Source organism: Spermophilus citellus (assembly GCF_964194105.1).
Source record: "Spermophilus citellus genome assembly, chromosome: 11".
NCBI classification, from domain to species: Eukaryota; Metazoa; Chordata; class Mammalia; order Rodentia; family Sciuridae; genus Spermophilus; species Spermophilus citellus.
In genome coordinates, this window is record NC_138192.1 from 41,273,491 (window position 1) to 41,293,078 (window position 19,588).

At 32.9% G+C, this 19,588-nt stretch overlaps 1 protein-coding gene across 2 annotated transcripts in view; it reads left to right on the forward strand.

Annotated features, from left to right (window-relative positions):
* Positions 1 to 19,588, forward strand: part of RAB3GAP1 (RAB3 GTPase activating protein catalytic subunit 1) — a 96,709-nt gene that overhangs the window by 8,578 nt on the left and 68,543 nt on the right. For both annotated transcript variants that reach the window (XM_081260876.1, XM_081260877.1), the window contains exons 4-5: positions 14,371 to 14,503; positions 16,571 to 16,649. In XM_081260876.1, coding sequence (XP_081117002.1) covers positions 14,371 to 14,503; positions 16,571 to 16,649 — 212 coding nt within the window. The remainder of the gene's footprint in view (positions 1 to 14,370; positions 14,504 to 16,570; positions 16,650 to 19,588) is intronic.

A 19,588-nucleotide genomic window follows, 5' to 3' on the forward strand; every position in this document is an offset into this window, starting at 1 on the left:
AGATACCTTCAAGAGGCAGCATAGCATAGTGATGAATGAGGGCTCTAAAGCCATACTGCTTGTATGGAATGTTTACCTCTGTTGTTTATTTGCTTTGTGCTCTTCCAATAAATGTTAACTCTTAGGTTTTTTTTTTTTTTTTTTTTTTTTTTGAAGTGAGGAAGGGAGGGCGAGTACTTGGGATTGAACTCAGGGGCACTCGGCTACTGAGCCACATCCCCAGCCCTATTTTGTATTTTATTTAGAGACAGGGTCTCACTGAGTTGCTTAGTGCTTCACTATTGCTGAGGCTGGCTTTGAAATCAAGTTCCTCCTGAGCCACTGGGATTACAGGTGTGCATCACCACGGCTGGCATTAACCCTTAGTTTAACCCTCTCTCTCACATGTGTCCAGGAGCTGTAGAGGAGAATATAAACAAGTAGAATTACTTAACACCTTTTTTGCAAATAAAAATTATTCATTAATCCTTAGAGCATCTAGCAATTAAAAACCTAACACCTTGCTGGAGGGAAGGGGGAGTGCTTTATGGTATGTAAAGTATACTGGCTGAGAAGGCTTAGGTTTAGTTTTAAGATAATGAGAGAGCTCTATAGACATTTTTGGATCAACTGTTTCCTAATTCTTTTCTTTGGCACAGTTTTGAAGATTTGTTTGTTATTTAGTTACAGCATGATAACTAAATATGATTGGTAAAATTTTCAGTGTGATGTCTTAATACACATTATGAATTTCATGTTGAACTTAAATTTGTTATGGGGCATACACCACTAAAACTAATAAATATAACTGTATAAATATTTTTCTTGAAGTCTTAGCCAAAACCATTTACTCACTTATTTTATGTAATAAAATGTCTCTACAACATAATTCAAAATAGCAAACATCAGTCTTATATGTGAGCTGTTTATAAGTAATTAATTTCATTAAATGACATCCTCATTTAAATTTTACCACTTGGTTTGGTATAGATCACATTTTGTTACTGCAAATGCTACAAAAAATAAAGCTGTGATCATTTTACAATTGGCAATTACATCTCCAGTGCTGTGACCCTTTTTTAGGGAGTTTGGCATACAGAGGATATGATCTAGTAACATTGGTTATAACAGTTAATTTGCTGATTCATTTATTACTTTCACATGACACATTGCCTGGTACGTCATCAGTAATCAACCATTAGCTGATTGGTTGTCTCCTCAGAACATGTGATTAATCCTTTGAACTTGTCATGTTCCTTTTGCAAAAGATAAACAGCATAAACAGATTATATTTAGTTGCTTGGAGATTTTGTTAAAATATAGTGATGATGGCATTTTCTTAAGCATTATGCAAAAGGCAGAAAGTCTTTTTTCTATGTCTGGTACATTTTAAAGTAAATAATTATGTAGTTAAATTCTTCTGTATTTAGTTTTATAAGTATTTTCTTTGTTTTGGTTTTAGTTTTTATTTTTTCCCTTTTTGAATTAATTTTCTCCTTTTTTCCTTCTGACTTTGATTTAGTAATTTTATTTTATTTTATTTATTTATATATTTTTTTCATTTCTTTTTTTTATTGGTTGTTCAAAACATTACAAAGCTCTTGACATATCATATTTCATACGTTAGATTCAAGTGGGTTATGAACTCCCATTTTTACCCCAAATACAGATTGCAGAATCACATTGGTTATACATCCACATTTTTACATAATGCCATATTAGTAACTGTTGTATTCTGCTACCTTTCCTATCCTCTACTATCCCCCCTCCCCTCCCCTCCCATCTTCTCTCTCTACCCCATCTACTATAATTCATTTCTCTCCTTGTTTATTTTCCCATTCCCCTTACAACCTCTTATATGTAATTTTGTATAACAATGAGGGTCTCCTTCCATTTCCATGCAATTTCCCTTTTCTCTCCCTTTCCCTCCCACCTCATGTCTCTGTTTAATGTTAATCTTTTCCTCCTGCTCTTCCTCCCTGCTCTGTTCTTAGTTGCTCTCATTATATCAAAGAAGACATTTGACATTTGTTTTTTTAGGGATTGGCTAGCTTCACTAAGCATAATCTGCTCTAGTGCCATCCATTTCCCTGCAAATTCCATGATTTTGTCATTTTTTAGTGCAGAGTAATACTCCACGGTGTATAAATGCCATATTTTTTTTATCCATTCATCTATTGAAGGGCATCTGGGTTGGTTCCACAGTCTAGCTATTGTGAATTTTGCTGCTATGAACATCAATGTGGCAGTATCCCTGTAGTACACTCTTTTAAGGTCTTCAGGGAATAGTCCGAGAAGGGCAATAGCTGGGTCAAATGGTGGTTCCATTCCCAGCTTTCCCAGGAATCTCCATACTGCTTTCCAAATTGGCCGCACAGTAATTTTATTTTTTTTCTAATTTTATATTCACTGCAAAGTTAAGTTTTATGGATGAGTCATATTCTAAAATATTGTAAAAGTGGTTGTTTAGAAGCTAGGTTGCATTTTTCCATATGGAGTAATGTTTAAATGTTTTTAGGGTGGCATAAAATATTAAATTTCTTGTCCTATTTCTGGGGCCATGTTCTAAGATTGTCTTCCTCTTTTAAGCGATTTCTTTTGTTCATTTATTTGTTTTATTTTATTTTTTAATGTGGTGTTGGGAATTGAACTCAGGGCCTTGTGCATGCAAGGCAAACTCTCTACCAATTGAGCTGTATCCCCAGCCCAGTCATTTATTCATTTATAAAGTGCCAACTATGTACCAGAAATTTTTTCCTTATTTTGTGTCTATCAAAACAACATTCTTCCTTTGCATTTCCTCACTTCAAGATTGTTGAATCCTTTTCCCTTTGCTCCATGGTCATTTATTCATCCATCAGTTGTAAGTATTTCTGTTGCTCTTTCTAGGAAAGTTACAACTAGAGACTCTTAGCTGTTCAGGCAATTAATCCAAACCAGATATCTAAGAAAATTACAGTAGAAGTTAGGTTTTATAGTACTATTAAAATTAGAGTTCTGCTGGTTTAAAGGATTTATAACTTTTGGTGGTTAGAAGGATCACCACTGTGTGTGTGTGTGTGTGTGTGTGTGTGTGTGTGTGTGTATAGTGAGTTCTTTTTTGAGAGATGGTGCATAGTATTCATCAGATACTCAAAGAAGCCTGTGACCCCAAAACAGGTTAAATAAAAGCTGTTTAAAATGACTTTTGTGTCAGGCATGGTGGCACACACCTGAAATCTCAGGGACTCTGGAAGCTGAGGCAGGAGGATTGGGAGTTCAGAGCCGGCCTTAGCAACTTGGCAAAGCACTTAGCAACTCGGCTAGACCCTGTCTAAATAAAATACAAAAAAGGGCTAGGGATGTGACCCAGTGGTTAAGTGCCCCTGGGTTCAATCCCCAGTACCAAAAAAAAAAGTTTTTGTATGTTTTTATTATTTTTAAAATTAATGTATTTAGTTTTGGTGAGAATACCTCTGCAAAGTCTTACTTGAACTTGAAATTTTGGAACAGTTTGCATGATGGAGATTGCAAGGCTATGAAGAAGCCGTAGTTTTCTCTCATATACAGAAGTGGTAATTTTTTAGTTGATGAAATTTGTTTTTGTCCTTAGCCATTTTTACTGATTTCTGCTATCTTGGCTCTGAGGTCAAAAGCTTCAAGTTTTGCTAGCCCTTAAATGTTAAATGCTCAAAATTACCTACTTCTTTCCTTCATTTCTGGTTTCTACCCCATCTTCACTCCCATAGCCAAATGTATGCTAATCTCCATCATTAAAAAATAGTTTTATTAATTAATTTAAAAGATTCGAAGGGCAGGGGATGCAGCACTTTCTAGCACGTATGAGGTTTTGTGTTCCATCCCCCAGCACTGGGGGAAAATTTTTTGAATGAATAATAAATATTCTCACAAAAATTATTTTTGGTTTTGTATTTTATTAAAATACTAAAGGAAAAAGAAAAATGAAATTGACATTGTTATGCTTCTGAGCACAGAGTTCCTTATCTAAATGACTAAAATTAGTCCTCCAAACTGCTTTTGGGCTCCTGTCTCGGAATTTCTTTTCACCATTTAGTTTTCAAGTTTTTAAAAGAATGCTTGTGATATTACAGAAAGATGTAAGACAAGTAAGTTAACACTTTTACATTGTTTGGAGAAATATTTTGGAGCAAGAGATCTGTCTATCTAAATTGTCTAGAAGGTTTTCTTTTGGAGTCAGTTTCCTAAAATTAATTCTGTTCTCATTGTCCTTTGTTGTTGTTTCAATTTTTATTTTGGAGTCCCAAATACTTTACTTGAAAAACTTAAAATACCTTTAATTGCAAAATAATGTCACCAAACTAAATGATGTTTGTATTTTAAAAAAGTGATAATCTTTGCATTATCATTTCCTCTCATCTACTTTCTACAGCTAATAAGTTTTAACAGTTTGTTCTTTTCTGTGTATACACAGAAAAGTATACATATTACATTTTTAACGAGAAAATGATCATATTCTTTTATTACACTTCCTTTTTAAAAAAACTTTATCTTGTTGGCACTTTTGCAACATAGGACAAAAACATCTATCATTATTTTAGTGCTTGCACTATATATAGTTCATTGAATGACTGTATCATAATATCTGTACATAGTCCTATTGAAGAATATTTACTTTCTAGTTTTTCCAGTTATGGTATTATGATAAGGTAGTAAGCATGACTGTGTATAACTTGCATATTTGTATGAATATTTCTGTAATAAAGAGTTCTATAAGGGCTGGGGTTGTGGCTCAGTGGTAGAGTGCTTGCCTCGCCCATGTGAGGCCCTGGGTTTGATCCTCAGCACCACATATAAATAAATAAACAAACAAACAAATAAATAGGTATTGTGTCCAACTACAAATAAAAAATAAATATATTTTAAAAAGAATTCTATAAGTGAAATTACTAGATCAGAGGGGATGTGATTTTTATATTTAAGGAATATAGCCATGTTTTCTGTCAAAATGGTTAAATGTATTTACACTCTCACATGTGTGTGGGGAAAAATACCAAGAACCCCAGTCCTCCAACATTATTTTCATTTTATTTTTACTAGTATGATAGAATAAAACTGCCTCATTTGTATTTATATTTCCCTGAGTACTTTTAAGCATTTCTTTGTGTTTATTAAACATTAGAATTCCCTTTCTGATGGCTTATCATTTATGAGTGCTAACTCTTGCAAATATTTTTCTCAGTCATTTTCTTCTTAATTTGAATGTTTTTGTTTCCTGAGAGTTTATGTATTTTTTACTATGGCAAAAATACATCACATAAAATTTACCATTTTAAGTGTATATAGTTCATTGGCATTAAATACATTCATGTAGTGCAAATGTCTTCACCATCCATATCCAAAACTTTTTCATCATCCCTAACAAAAATACTCATTCAAGAAAAACAAACTCATATAAGAGGAATCATACACTGTTTGCCTATTTGTGACTAGCTTATTTTATTAAGCATAATGTTCTCAAGATTCATTTATATTGCAGCATCTGTCAGAATTTCATCCCTTTTAAAGGCTGAATAATGTTTCATGGTATGTATATACATTTTTTAGTCATTCATCTATCGATGGACATGGATTACATCTACCTTTTGACTGTTTTGAGTAATGCTGCTATGAACAGGGGTGTACAAATATGTGTTTGTGTTCCTGCTTCAGTTCCTTGGGGGTATAAACCAGAAATGGAATTGCTGGATCATGTGGAAATTATACATTTCATTTCTTGAGGGGCTTCTATATTATTTTGTATTGTGGCTGTATCATTTTATATTCCCACTAGCAATGCATATCCTGTACAACACACTTATTTTCTGGTGTTTTAAATAATAGTCATCTTAACAGATTTAAAGTAGTATCCCAATGTGCTTTTGAATTATTAGTGACGTTAAGCATCTTTTCCTGTGCTTATTGCTTTTCTGTGTATATACTTTGATGAAATGTCTATTCAAGTCCTTTATTTTTTGTGGCGGGGAGTACTGGGGATTGAACTCAAGGGCACTCGACCACTGAGCCACATTCCCACCCCTATTTTGTATTTTTTTATGTAGAGACAGGTTCTCACTGAGTTGCTTAGTGTCTTGCTTTTGCTGAGGCTGTCTTTGAATTCATGGTCCTCTTGCCTCAGCCTCCTGAGCTGCTAGGATTACAGGTGTGCACCACCATGCTTGGTCCTTTGTTTATTTTTTAATTTATTTTTTTAGTTGCTGAGCTGTAAGAGTTCTTTAATATTCTGAATGTTAATCCCTTATCTGACATGTGATTTTCAAAGATTTTCTTCCATCCCATTGGTTGCTCTTTCGCTCTGTAGATAGTATCCTTTGTTGCACAAAACTTAATTTTGATAGACAAAAAGAAAAAAGTAGATAAATTGGACTCTGTTTTTTGTATCAGTAAATCATTGTGAAATCCAGTATCAATGAACTTTTCCTCCATGTGTAAGAGATTTATAGTTTTAGCTTGTATGTTTAAACTGGATCTTTAGTTTAATTTTTGTGTATGGTATAAAGTATCAAGTTTATATTTTTAAGTAGTTAGGCACTTTATGACTTCTAGATTTCATATCATGTGTAATCTTGTTACCTTAAGATTATAAATTTGTTGTTCTTTTTTTAGTACTTACTCTTTTAAAGAGATTTATTTTGTTCTAAAATATAGATATCTACATAGAATTAATTTTTGTGAATAAAGTGAGTCAGTCGTCTTTTATTCCTGTAGTTAGCTGTCTTTTCCCAATCTTAATTCTATTGAGTATGTTTCCTTTATTATTTAATAAGTTCCATATATACTTGGGCCTGTTTCTGGATTTCTGGATTCTGAATATTATCTGTTCGTATAAATATGCTTTTTTTCCCCCCTGGGGATTGAACCCAGTGCCTCATGCGTCTTAGGCAAATGCTGTACCACTGAGGTACTTCCCCAGCTCTAGCATTTTATTTTAAGTACTGCAAATTTATTGTACATTCCATTAGAAGAAACGTCAGCCCATTATTTTCCAAGTTTTTCTTGCAGTTTTATTTATTTATTTTTAAATATATATTCATTTTAGTTGTAGGTGGACATATGTCTTTTTTTTGAGAGAAGAGGGAGAATTTTTTAATATTTATTTTTCAGTTTTCGGTGGACACAACATCTTTATTTATTTATTTTTTTAATGTAGTGCTGAGGATCAAACCCAGTGCCCCCTGCATGCCAGGCGAGCACATTACCGCTTGAGCCACACCCGCAGCCCCATAATGTCTTTATTTTACTTTTTGAGGTGCTAAGGATCTAACCCAGGGCCTCGCACATGCCAGGCGAGTGCTCTACCGCTGAGCAACAGCCACAGCCCCTCTTGCAGTTTTATTTTTGCCATATTAATTTAAAAATAGATTTTTATCCACTAAAAACTACTCATACATGCAGAATATTTGTAAACCAAGGATATCTTAAGTTATATTCATTTAGTTTTAAATTGTGACTTTTTCTTTAGCCAAATTTAACCAAATGGCAGGGGCGGGGTGGGGGACCACTTAAAAAAAGAAGGATATCTTCTGGCAACGTTTTTCCAAGTTGTTGCTTTTTTTCTTCTAATAAGTACTCAGTTTTGTTGGTTCATCACTTCTGAATCTTTAAAATTTTTTTTTGTAGTTGTAGATGGACAGCATACCTTTATTTTATTTATTTATTTTTACGTGGTGCTAAGGATCGAACCTAGTACCTCAGTGTCAAGTGCTCTGCCACTGAGCTACAGCCCAGCCCTCACTTCTGAATTTTTGATATCAAAAAATCTAATATTTATTGAGTATTTACTGTATACAGGACACTTTCTGAGTACTTTATCATCTCAATTCTCAAATGCAATCCTAGGAAGTAGGACATATTATTATCCCCATTTTATAGATGGAAAATTGAGGCACATAGAGAAAATCAGTATGCTCAATATTAATAAGGTAGTAGGTGATAAGAAGTACTCTGAGTGCCAGGTGTGTTGGAGCACTACTGTAATCCCAGTGGTTTGGGAGGTTGAAGCAGGAGGATCAGAAGTTGAAGGCCAACCTCAACAATTCAGGAGGCCCTAAGCAACTTAGCAAGAGCCTGTCTCAAAATGAAAGGAGCTGGGGATGTGGCTCAGTGGTTAAGTGTCCCTGGGTTCAATCTTGCTGTACCAAAAAAAAAAAAAAAAAAAGAAAAAAGGAAGATGCTCTGTGTGAACCCAAGAAATCTGCCCTCAGATACAGATTTTCTTTTATGATCACTGGGATATACTATTTTCTCACTGTCTTTTTTATTTCCTCCCCCTGCTTTCATCTTCTTTGCATTTTCCATTTCTTCTTTCTCTTTCCAGTGTGCTTAGGGGAATTCTAATGCTGTCATCATTTTATAAACCTTCACAGAAGATTTCAGTGATTCTCCGTTGTCTATAGGGTTAAGCCTAAATTGATATTCTAGTCTTCATAGTCAGTTCTCTTTTTTGCTCTTCTGTTCCTTTAAAGGAAGCTTCAGCTAAATAGGCTATTTGTTCCATAAATTTGGTATCCAGTTTGCTACACCAGCACCCTCCTGCTCTTATTAGTTTTATCATACTTACAGGCAAACTGAAATCTGATTTTCTGTACAAACCTATTTATGACTCATTTGCTCATTTGGTATTTACCCAACCATCTCCTTAAATTCTAATCTATTGATCTCACTGATTATCTTTTTTTTTTTTTTTGATATAACCCAGGGATGCTTTACCACTGAGCTATATCCCCAGCCCCATTTATTTCTTTTTTTTTGAGAAAAGATCTTGTTAAGTTTCTTAGGACCGCACGAAGTTTCCGAGGCTGACCTTGAGTCTGGGATTAAAGGTGTGTGCCACTGTACCGGGCTTAACTTGTTCTTGTATGAACTATTGAATATGTAGTATTTAAGTACTATAGAGTAAATATATATGGCTTAACCTCTAGTGAGAAGAACAGGGCCATGGCATTTCAAATTCTAGCTTTACCCCTTAGTGGTGTGGTAATGTTAGGCAAGTTTTTAAATCTCTTAATCTTTTTTTAAAATATATTTTTTAGTTGACAGTGGACCTTTATTTTTTATTTATTTGTATGCGGTGCTGGAATTGAACCCACTGCCTCACACATACTAGCAAGCACCCTACCACTGAGCCACAGTCCCAGCCCTAATCTTTTCTTTTCTATAAAATGGGGTTAATACATCATAGTGTTATAAGGGTTTTTATTTGTGTGTGTGTGTATGCACACATGTATTATCTGGCTTAGTAGCACTTACTTCATTTCTATCCTCAGAGGCATGGATTTGTGATCTTACTTTTTAAAAATATTTGTAATGACTTCAGGTATATGCAATTGGATTAATTAAAATCCTTGAATACAGGGCTGGGGATATAGCTCAGTTGGTAAAGTGCTTGCCTCACATGCACAGGTCCCTGGGTTCAATCCCCAGTACCACCACCAAAAAAAAAAAGATGTTCAGTTACAAATTTTATGTTTTGAACAACTAATTAAAAAAGAAATTGAAAAAAAAATCCTTGAATACACATATAAGATATACACACATATAGATGAGGTCATATATACAGATAAGGTCATATGAATGGAATCATACTATATGTGGTCTTTTGTATTTAGTTTTTTTCAAACAACTGTTTTCAAAGTTTGTTCATATTGTAGCATTTATCAATACTTCATTCATATTTGTTGATGAACAATTATTCCATTGTATGGATATAGATAATTTGATTTACCCATTTGTTTATTATAGGAAATTTAAGTTGCTTCTACCTTTTGGTTACTATGAATAATACTACTGTTAACTTTGTGGTAGTTTTTGTGTAGATATATGTTTTCATTTCATTTGAGTGTCTATTAGGAGTAGAATTTCTGGGTCACGTAGTAATTTTAATTTTTTGTGAAACTATTTGGCTTTTCCAAAGTGGTTGCTCTATTTTACATTTCTATCAGAAATATAAGAGTCTGGATCTGTACATTCTCACCAACACTTGTTCTTATCTTCATTATAGCTATCATGGTAGATATGAAGTGGTATCTCATTTGATTTGCACTTTCCTGATGGCTGGTGATGTTGAACACTTTTTTATGTTCTTATTTCTTATTAATATATCTTCTTTGGAGAAATGTCTACCCAAATCTTTTGCCCATTTTAAATGGTGTTGTCATTTTATTATTCAGTTTTATGAATTCTTTATATATTTTGAATATAAATCCCTTATGAGATATATAATTTGCAATACTTTTTCCCCATTCTCCATGTTATAATATGTATATTCTGAGATGTCCTTTACTTTCTTAATAGCATCTATAGTTTTAGCTCTTTCATTTACACCTGCAATCCAATTTGAGTTAATTTTTCTGTCTAGTTTCATTTTTTTGCACAGGGATACCCAGTTGTTTCAGATATTCAAGGTATAGGGAATATCTTTTGGATTAGAGCATGTGCTATTTCGAATTGTTAGACTAAGTCATAAATATGTGTAATATATTAGAAACATACTGTTTACCTCCTAGCATCTTTGGAACTTATGGGAGTTATTATGAATCCTGAAAAACAAACAAACAAAAAAGGTAATTCCTAAAGTACTTACTAAGTGTGCAGGTACTGTAAGTATTGGGCTACAAAGATGCATAGAACATAGATTTTGCTTTTCAATGTGATTAAAAAGTTGACAAAAAGAATAAGGTGCAGATTTTTGTGATTTGAACAAGATCCTGAGAAACAATCACAAACTGCTCTGATAAAGCAGGAATGAACATTTGATTGAATTTTGAAAAATGAGTAAAAGTATGCTAAAAGAATAAAGTACAGAAGAGCCACAGGTATGAAAGAAAGCATACTGCTGGGGAAATCACAAGACTTAAGACATCATCGTAGCACCCAGTAGATGGAAGATAGCTGAGGGAGATAAAATTGGAAAGGGGTAGACTTTGTAGTTCTACCAGTATGAATACCTGGCTTTCTTGGAGGTACTTCTGATGAAACATTTTGTTTCTTATTACACAAATGTTAATATTACATTTTAAATCCATAAAGTTAAATATTTGTTTTATGCATAATATATATATATAATGTTTAAATATAGGAATGCACAATTTAGAAATACAAATATGCATGTATGTACTCAAAAACTTTTTTTGTTTTCTTGGTATTGAAGATTGCGCTCAGTGGCATTCAACTACTGAGGCACACCCCCAAGTCCTTTTTTTTGTATTTTATTTAGAGATAGGGTCTTGCTGAGTTTCTTAGGAACTCGCTAAGTTGCTGAGACTGGCTTTGAACTCTCTATCTTCCTACCACAGCCTCCCAAGCTGTTGTGATTATAGGTGTGCACCATTGCACCTGGCAACTCAAAAAATTTTACTGATAGAATACATGATTAAAAAACCTGAGAGGCCCTTATTGTAGGTTACACAAAACCATTGAGGTATTTTTTCCCATTTTTTTGGCACATTATAATTATACATAATAGTGGGATTCATCATTACATATTTGTACATGCACATAATTTAGTAATATAATTTAGTCAGTATCATTCCTCAGTATTTCCCCTTTCCCTCCTCTGCTTGCTCTCCTGGTTCCTTTACTGGTCTTCCTTCAATTTTCATGAGATTTTCCAACTTTTCTTTTCCTTTTCCCCTCTGTAGCTTCCATATTCAAGAGACGGCATATGACCTTTGATTTTCTGAGTTTAAAGCCATTGAAGTTATTTTAAGTGGAGGAAGAACAAAATCAGATTTGTATTTTAGGATGTTAACCATATGGAAGAGGATGGAAAGCTGGGAAACTAGTTCAGATATTGTGAACATTTCAACTAAGGCAGTGAGTGATCTTCCATCTTGCTGAGGTCTTAGGTCCTGGTTTAGAATGTATCTGAGTTACCTAAAGTTTATTGAGTAGATTGACAGATAATTAAAAGACTGTTGGGGCCAAATTTTGATGGCATTTAATACTGTTGTTCTTTCATAATTGCCATTATCATCTTTATTTTCTTGTGGAAAAAGTATCTTTCTTTCCCTCTTAAATTTTTCTCAGATATTAAAACCTTTTTCCCCCTTTGTGCTTACCTCTTTTTAAAGCACCGTATTACTGATTTTTTGTTGGATTATGATTTATTTACACACAGTTAACTATACAGAACTCTAGTATATAGTTTGTTCTGACAAAAGTATATACCATCCAAATCAAAATATTCCAGAAAGATTCCTTTTTTCTCTCCAGTCTGAGGTTTCTATAGTTTAGATTTCTTTCACTGTATAGTAATTTTGCCTTTTGAGTTTTGTATATACTTTGTGTTGTTACATATATCAGTTCTTTTTATTTTATGAGTATACTTTAAAATATTTACCCTTTCTCCTGTTGATATTTAAATTATGTCCATTTTGGACTATTATAAAGCTTTTGTGAATGATTTTGTGAGCTAATGCTTTGATAATTTTTTGATGTATTCTTAGGAGTAGAATTGCTAATTTTGGGGGTATTTACATGTTCAGTTTTATTAGAAACTGCCAAAGTGTTTTCTAACATGATTTTATCATTTTATGATCCTAGTAATGTGAGATTTCAAGTTGCTCCACATTCTTTCTGACACTTGACATTGTCAGATTTTTATTTTAGTAATTCTTTTAGGTCTGAAATGCTGTCTCATTGTGGTTTAATTAGCATTTTACTGATGACTACTGATATTAAATAATCATTTAGTAATTCATCATAGTTACTGTTTGAGTCATTCATAGTTTCTTTTGCCAAGTGTCCCAAGTCTTTTGCTCATTTACAAAATCGAATTAGTTAATTTTCAGAATTATCCTCATATATCCTGCATGTGAATCCCTTTTCAGATGTATGTATTTTGAGTTTTTTCTTCAGTCCATGGATTCTCCAATTTTAAGTGTCTTTTGATAAGCACAAGTTGTATTTCGATGAAATTCATTTTCTCAATTTTAAATTTCATTTTTGGTGCTTTTATTATACTATTAAAGGAATCTTTGTCTATCCAGAGATTCCCAGGATCCCAAGATATTCTGTGTTTTCTTTCCTGTGAATATCTAGTTACTCAAGAACCATTTGTTGAAAAGACCATCTTTCCCCCACTGAATTCCATGACACCTCTGTTGTAAAATCAAGTATAAGTATGGATGTATTTCTGGAATTGTTTTATTGATCTATTAGTCTGTACTTATTCCAGGAATGTACTGTCTTAATTACTGTAGCCAAATAAGTCTTAAAATTAGGTGGTATACTTATTTATCAAAATTTGCTCTTCTAGGTCCTTTGGATTTTCATATTAGTTGAAGAATCATTTTGTCAATTTCCACAAAATGTCTTCTGGAAATTTTAATTAGGATTATGTTGAATTTATAGATAAACTTCAGAAGTTGATCAGATAATTGATCATATAAACTATAATGCTGTGGCTGGGGTTGTGGCTCAGCGGTGGAGCACTTGGCTTGCATGTGTGAGGCACTGGGTTCTATCCTTAGCACCACATAAATAAATAAATAGATAAGTAAAGTAAAGGTATTGTGTTATGTACAACTAAAAATAATTTTAAAAAACTATAATAGTATATTAAACAAATGCTATCAGGTATAAGATTTTTATTAAAATATGTTTTAATAATATGTAATTTTTCCTGATTTTTAAAATTTAATCATTTTCAGTTAAAAGTAACCAGTAGAAATTCTGTTGGTAAAGAGATTCTTATTTGCATGTGAAGAGGCATGGAATTTACTGTATGTTCATGATTTTTATATAGGGGATCACAAGAAAATTATTTGAGAGTTATAGTTTTTATATGTCACTTGATAGTTAATATCCAAGGAGACTTCTTTCTGTAGTTGATTTTTAAAATTAATTTCTTATGGTTGTACATGATGGTGAGATTCACTGTGGCATATTCATATAGGTATATAGGAAAGTTATGTCAGATTTATTTCATTGTTTTTCCTTTTCCTGTCCCTTCTTCCTTCCCTTCCTTTCCCTTGTCTACTCCACCTGCCATTGGTTAGCTTCCACATATTAGCGAAAACATTCAACCTTTGGTTTTTTGGGGGATTGACTTTATTTTCCTTAGCATGACAGTTTCCAGATCTATCCATTTACTGGCAAATATCTTATGGCTTATTAATATTCCATTTTGTGTATATACCACATTTTCTTTATCCATTAAACCGTTGAAGGGCACCTAGGTTGGCCGTAGGAGACTTTTAAAGAGCCATTGTAGTAAATCATGTTTTTTTCATTACGTGGAGGATAGTCATATGATGGAACTTTTAGACTAATAGATGGGAAAAGGAAAATCACTGTGGTGATTTAATAAATATAATAGAAACTATTGAATACTTTAAGGTGGATGTTTTCCTATTTTATTATTAAATACAGGGTATATTTACTTCTGGCACATGGGAAGAAAAATCAGATGAAATTTCCTTTGCTGACTTCAAGTTCTCAGTCACTCACCATTATCTTGTACAAGAGCCCGTTGATAAAGAAGGAAAGGATGAAATATTAGAAGGTAAGTTTTTACAACATATTTTCAAAATCTTGACTTTTAAGACTGGTCATAATTTTGAATTATGAATTTAGTTCTCATAATTCATCAATCTCCTTTCAAACAATTTACAATATGCGAAGTCATTTCACATTTGAATTGAGTATGAGGTACTGTATCTGAAGTAGAGAAAGAATTACAGTGCCATTCATCCTAAAATTAACTGAATCGGCACATATTTATTGAGTACCTAATATATGCTACCTTGTTGAACCCAAACTTAAATGAAATGTACATCCCAGAAGGGGAAATAAGATATTTAATTAATAGTAATAGGAGATAGAAAGTGATAAATAACATCCCAGGGACAGAAAAAGGTCTGCTGAAGTTCAGAGAAGAAATGGTTATTTAATCAGGAGAGATCAGAGATAGGCAAGTAAGATGGGCTTTGAAAGATTACAAGAGGAATTTGTCTATTAGATAGTATTGTGTTTTGATTATATTCTGTATTTTAGAGTCAGACTAAGTGGATTAAAAGTCTTATTTTCCTAATTGCTAGTTCTTTGACCTTTCTAAATTTTGGTTACCTCATTTTTTTTTCAATGAAGAAATACTATTAGAGGGTTAATGTGAAGATTTAATTTAATTTGAATCAGTGTTTCTGAGATGAACAGTTGAATGGTATCATGGTATAAAAGAAGACGAATGAATTTGAATAGTTAAGACATTGTTGATTGTGTATGTACTATACAGTATTTTTATTTGGTTGTGATTGAAACTAGTACAGTGGTGGAAGTTACATATCTGTGCCTTTTCTTGTGTAGGAATAACATTATATTACCTTTTCTATTTTATTCTTAGAAATAGAACAATTAGATAGGGTCTACATTTAGATTCAAAGAACATTGACCATATCAATGATAATTCCACAGCAAAATAAAATAATTAAACCAGAATATAAATATGAATGCTGTAGGAGTAAGGGAAGAGAAAAATGTTTGCAATTGGCAGGAGATCTGATAATAGCCATGAGATTTTTGGGTCCAGCATTCCAGAGATTAATGAAAGAAACTGTTCAAGACAGAGAAATTTTAAGTGCTGTCAATTTGAGAAAAGATCATACATATATTAAAGGAGAAACTGTTAGAGTAAGAAGGCTTAGAATCAGTGTTTCTGAGAATACCAAACAGATGAAGGATACCATGATATAAGAGATGAATGAATTACAATAAATTCATTCAAATAGATGGTTAAGGCATTATTGTTTGTGTGTTTTATACAGTTTTCTTTTTATTTGTGGTTGAAACTATAATACTGGTGGAAGTTACAAGCAAATCATCAGCTCTGTTAATTTAGAGATACATAGTTTAAAACTATGTTATCAGAGGTTGGAAGTTTTGAACACGTGATTTTTTTGTTTTTGTTTTTGTTTTGGAATTGCTTATTATTTTTGGTTAGGTATAATGTCAAGTCATTAATGCTATCCCATTCTTTTAGCAATTAGCAACATATAAATTTGCTAAATAATGATACATAGCTATCCAACAAAAGGAAATATTTGTATGAACATAGGTATTTTTTGTTTTAAATTTATTCTATGAGTATAAATAATGATAATTGATGTATCTTATTATGAATTAGAATTAAGCTGCTGGAAGATGAATATGTTAGGAGTGAGACACTGAGTAGAGGTTTTACAAAAGTATTAAGAGATCAGGGTGATAGAAACGGCTGCCTGTAAGAGGTGATGTAGAGTTGACAGGTCTCTAAGTAGAATTTTGAAGAAAAGAGAGAGAAGGGCACATCAGGAAGAACTACTAAAATAAGATTTTCTGGAATGGGTGAGGATTTAGAAGCAAAAATGAACAAACATAGGAATGATATGTCTTTTTCTATGGGCTGGCTTTGTTTGATGGGGAGAGACAGAAGGACAGACAGATTTTCCTCCCCTTAAATCTTAGAGCTAGCCTAGATATAAATCTTTGAGCCATTACAAAACTACACAGGCGAATAAGACATAGTTCCTCAAAAAAATATTATAAAATCTGCCTTAACATGAACATCCTTTTTCATTATCAAATATTTTTATAGATGCTATTCCACAGTCTATGCAAGATTTGCTATGTATGAATAATGACTTTCCTCCAAGAGCACATTGCCTGGTAAGATGGTATGTATACATTTTATTCAGATGACTTTTAGTTTGTGTCAGGGAGACAATCAAGAATGTTTTCAGGTTCAGTGATTTGTTAAAGGTACTCACATGACTCAGCATCTAGTTGTACTTACAAATGATTTATTACAGCAACAGGGTGCAGAGCAAAATCAGGAAGCGAAAAGACATGAGGCCAAGTCTAGTGGGAAGCTTTTAAGAGTCTTTTACTATTGGAGTCATACCGGTTATGCTCAATTCCTCAGCAACAAGCCATGATGACTCGTGATAAACATCTATCAGGGAAGCTTGCTAGAGGCTTAGCTTTCAAGATTTTAAATCAGAGACTGATCAGATATGTACTCTATGGCTGGTATATATCAAAATTCTAGATTTCCTGAAGGAAAGCAGGTGTTGAGTATAAACCCCATTGTTTGCATAAACAGTTCAAGCACAGTGAATGGTGAGAATCCTTCCCAAATCCAGATTCCTGGATTCTAGCCAAGAGCCAACCTTGTAAACAGGCTTGTCTAAGAATAGCAGTCATAGGCCTCCTGATAACTTTTCCCACACAATGTTTCAAAATCTAAGGTTGTTCCCGACTATACTTCTAATGACTAACATAGAACCCTTAAATATCATAGAAAATTTAATGTGTATTGTTGGAAGTAAAATGTTGATTTCAAACAGTTATGTGATAAAATCAACATGTCTAAACTATAAACGTGATACATTAAGAGGCACATAATGTTTACAAGGTCTCATCTTTTTTATTAGTGAGTCTCTGAACTTTAATATGTTGGTGTTAAAATATATCACAAACCATCCCGAGTATGAATGTACGGTCAAGAAAGGAAATATCTAGTTGAAGAAAGTTTATATACTCAAAAATTTTTCTGTTTGGTGTGAATCGATCTTTGGACTGTATGGATTGTTTTTTCTTTTAACTAAAGAGTAATTTCTAAGGGAAGGGAAAATTGTGTTTCTTTTTTTTTTTTTCATTGTAATTATAGTAGGGAATATACTTTGTAACACAAAAAAAAGAAGAAAAAAGAAAACTATTTGTAAATATATATAAACTGGATAACATTTCTGTTTTGGTACAATCTTTTATAATTATGACTTTAAACAACTAAAAGAAGGAAATTAATAAATACAATTAATTATCCATTTAATTTAATCCTTCTAGATTCTTTTCTGATATTCTAAAATGTATGTGCGTTTAACATGACTAAATATATCAGAAGACAGCAGGGACTTTGTGCATATATGCACACATGCCTTTGTTCACCATTAATTGATCACTTACTGTTGGGCAGGTCTGAATTAGACAAACAAGTTTGATTTCTAGCTAAGGTACTTACTGTCTTTGAGACTTTAGGACATTACTTAATTTCTCTTGACTTTGTTTCCACATTGTTAAAATCAGAATAATAAATAACATAGACCCTTTTGGGTAATTGTAAGCATTAAGATATAATTTCTGTTCAACATTTTTGTTTTTCTATTTTGGTACCAGGGATTGAACTCAGGGGCACTGAGTTGTTTAGCACCTTGGTTTTGTTGAGACTGACTTTGAACTCATGATCCTCCTTGCTTCAGCCTCCCAAGCTGCTGGGATTATAGGCGTGCACCACTGTGCCTGGCTCTGTTCAACTTTTTATTAGATATTTCCCAAAACTGTTTTTTGACTCATTGTCCATGGTGAATGAATAAATGAAATCTTTGTGTATTAATGAAAACCACTTATTTGGTTCTTTAAAAAGACCTTTATAATTTTATTTTTTTGATTAAATTTTGTTTTTTAAATTACAGAGAAACTGACCAGTGAATATTTCTCTGAATTTTAACATATATAGATTTTTGGGGGGGAGAGGGGAGATACTGGGGATTGAACCTAGGGGCACTTAACCACTGAGCCATATCCCCAGCCCTTTTTATTTATTATTTTGAGATGGACTCTCGTTAAGTTGTCGAGGCTGGCTTTGAACGTGTGATCCTCCTGCCTTGGCCTCCCTGAGTAGCAGGTGTGTGCCATCACCCTGGTTAGATTTTTTTTTAAGTACTACCACAACTAGAATCTAGAGCAGTTCTATAACCCTCTAAGAAACACCTCTTGTCTCTTAATATTCACACCTTCCACACATTCTTGTGATTCTTGGAATCACAGATCTGTTCTCGGTCACTGGACTTAAGTTTTTTCAAGAATGTCATATAAATGGAATATAAACTTTGTAGTGTACAAGCATTTGAGATTGACTTTTTTGACTTAACATGGTACCTCTGAGAGTCTTTTTGAAATTATTCTGTGTATCAGTAGTTTATTCCTTTTTATTGTTGAGTAGTATTTTATTGTAAGCATGTACAACAATTTGTTTACTTATTCATTGGAAGATATTAGGATTGTTTGTAGAAGTTACAAGTATGAATAGAGCTGCTATAAACATTTGCATATAAGTTTTTGTGTATACAAATACACATTTCACTTGAGTAAACATCTAGAGTAGAATTGCTAAGTCATATACTAAGTGTATGCTTAACTTTATAAGAAAATGCCAAACCAATTTCCAGACTACCTGTACCACTTTGCATTCCCATTAATGTATGAGAGTTACAATTGCTGTACATTAAGCGATGTTTAATATTGTCAGTGTTTTTATTTTAGCCAGTCTAATAGGTATGTAGTAGTTTCTCATTCTAATTTTAATTTTGAACATCATTCATGTTTATTTTCCATCATATGTATTCTGTATGATGAAGTGTCCAAGTCTTTTGCACGCTTTTTAATTGAATTATTTGTTTTCTTCCATACTTTTTCATTGGATTATTTGTTTTCTTACTATGGAGTTTAGAAAGCTCTTTATATATTCTGGATATAAATCCTTTTTAAGAATGTGTGATTTGCAGGTATTCTGAGACCAAAGCTTATCTTTTCTATTTCTCTCTTCTCTCTTTCT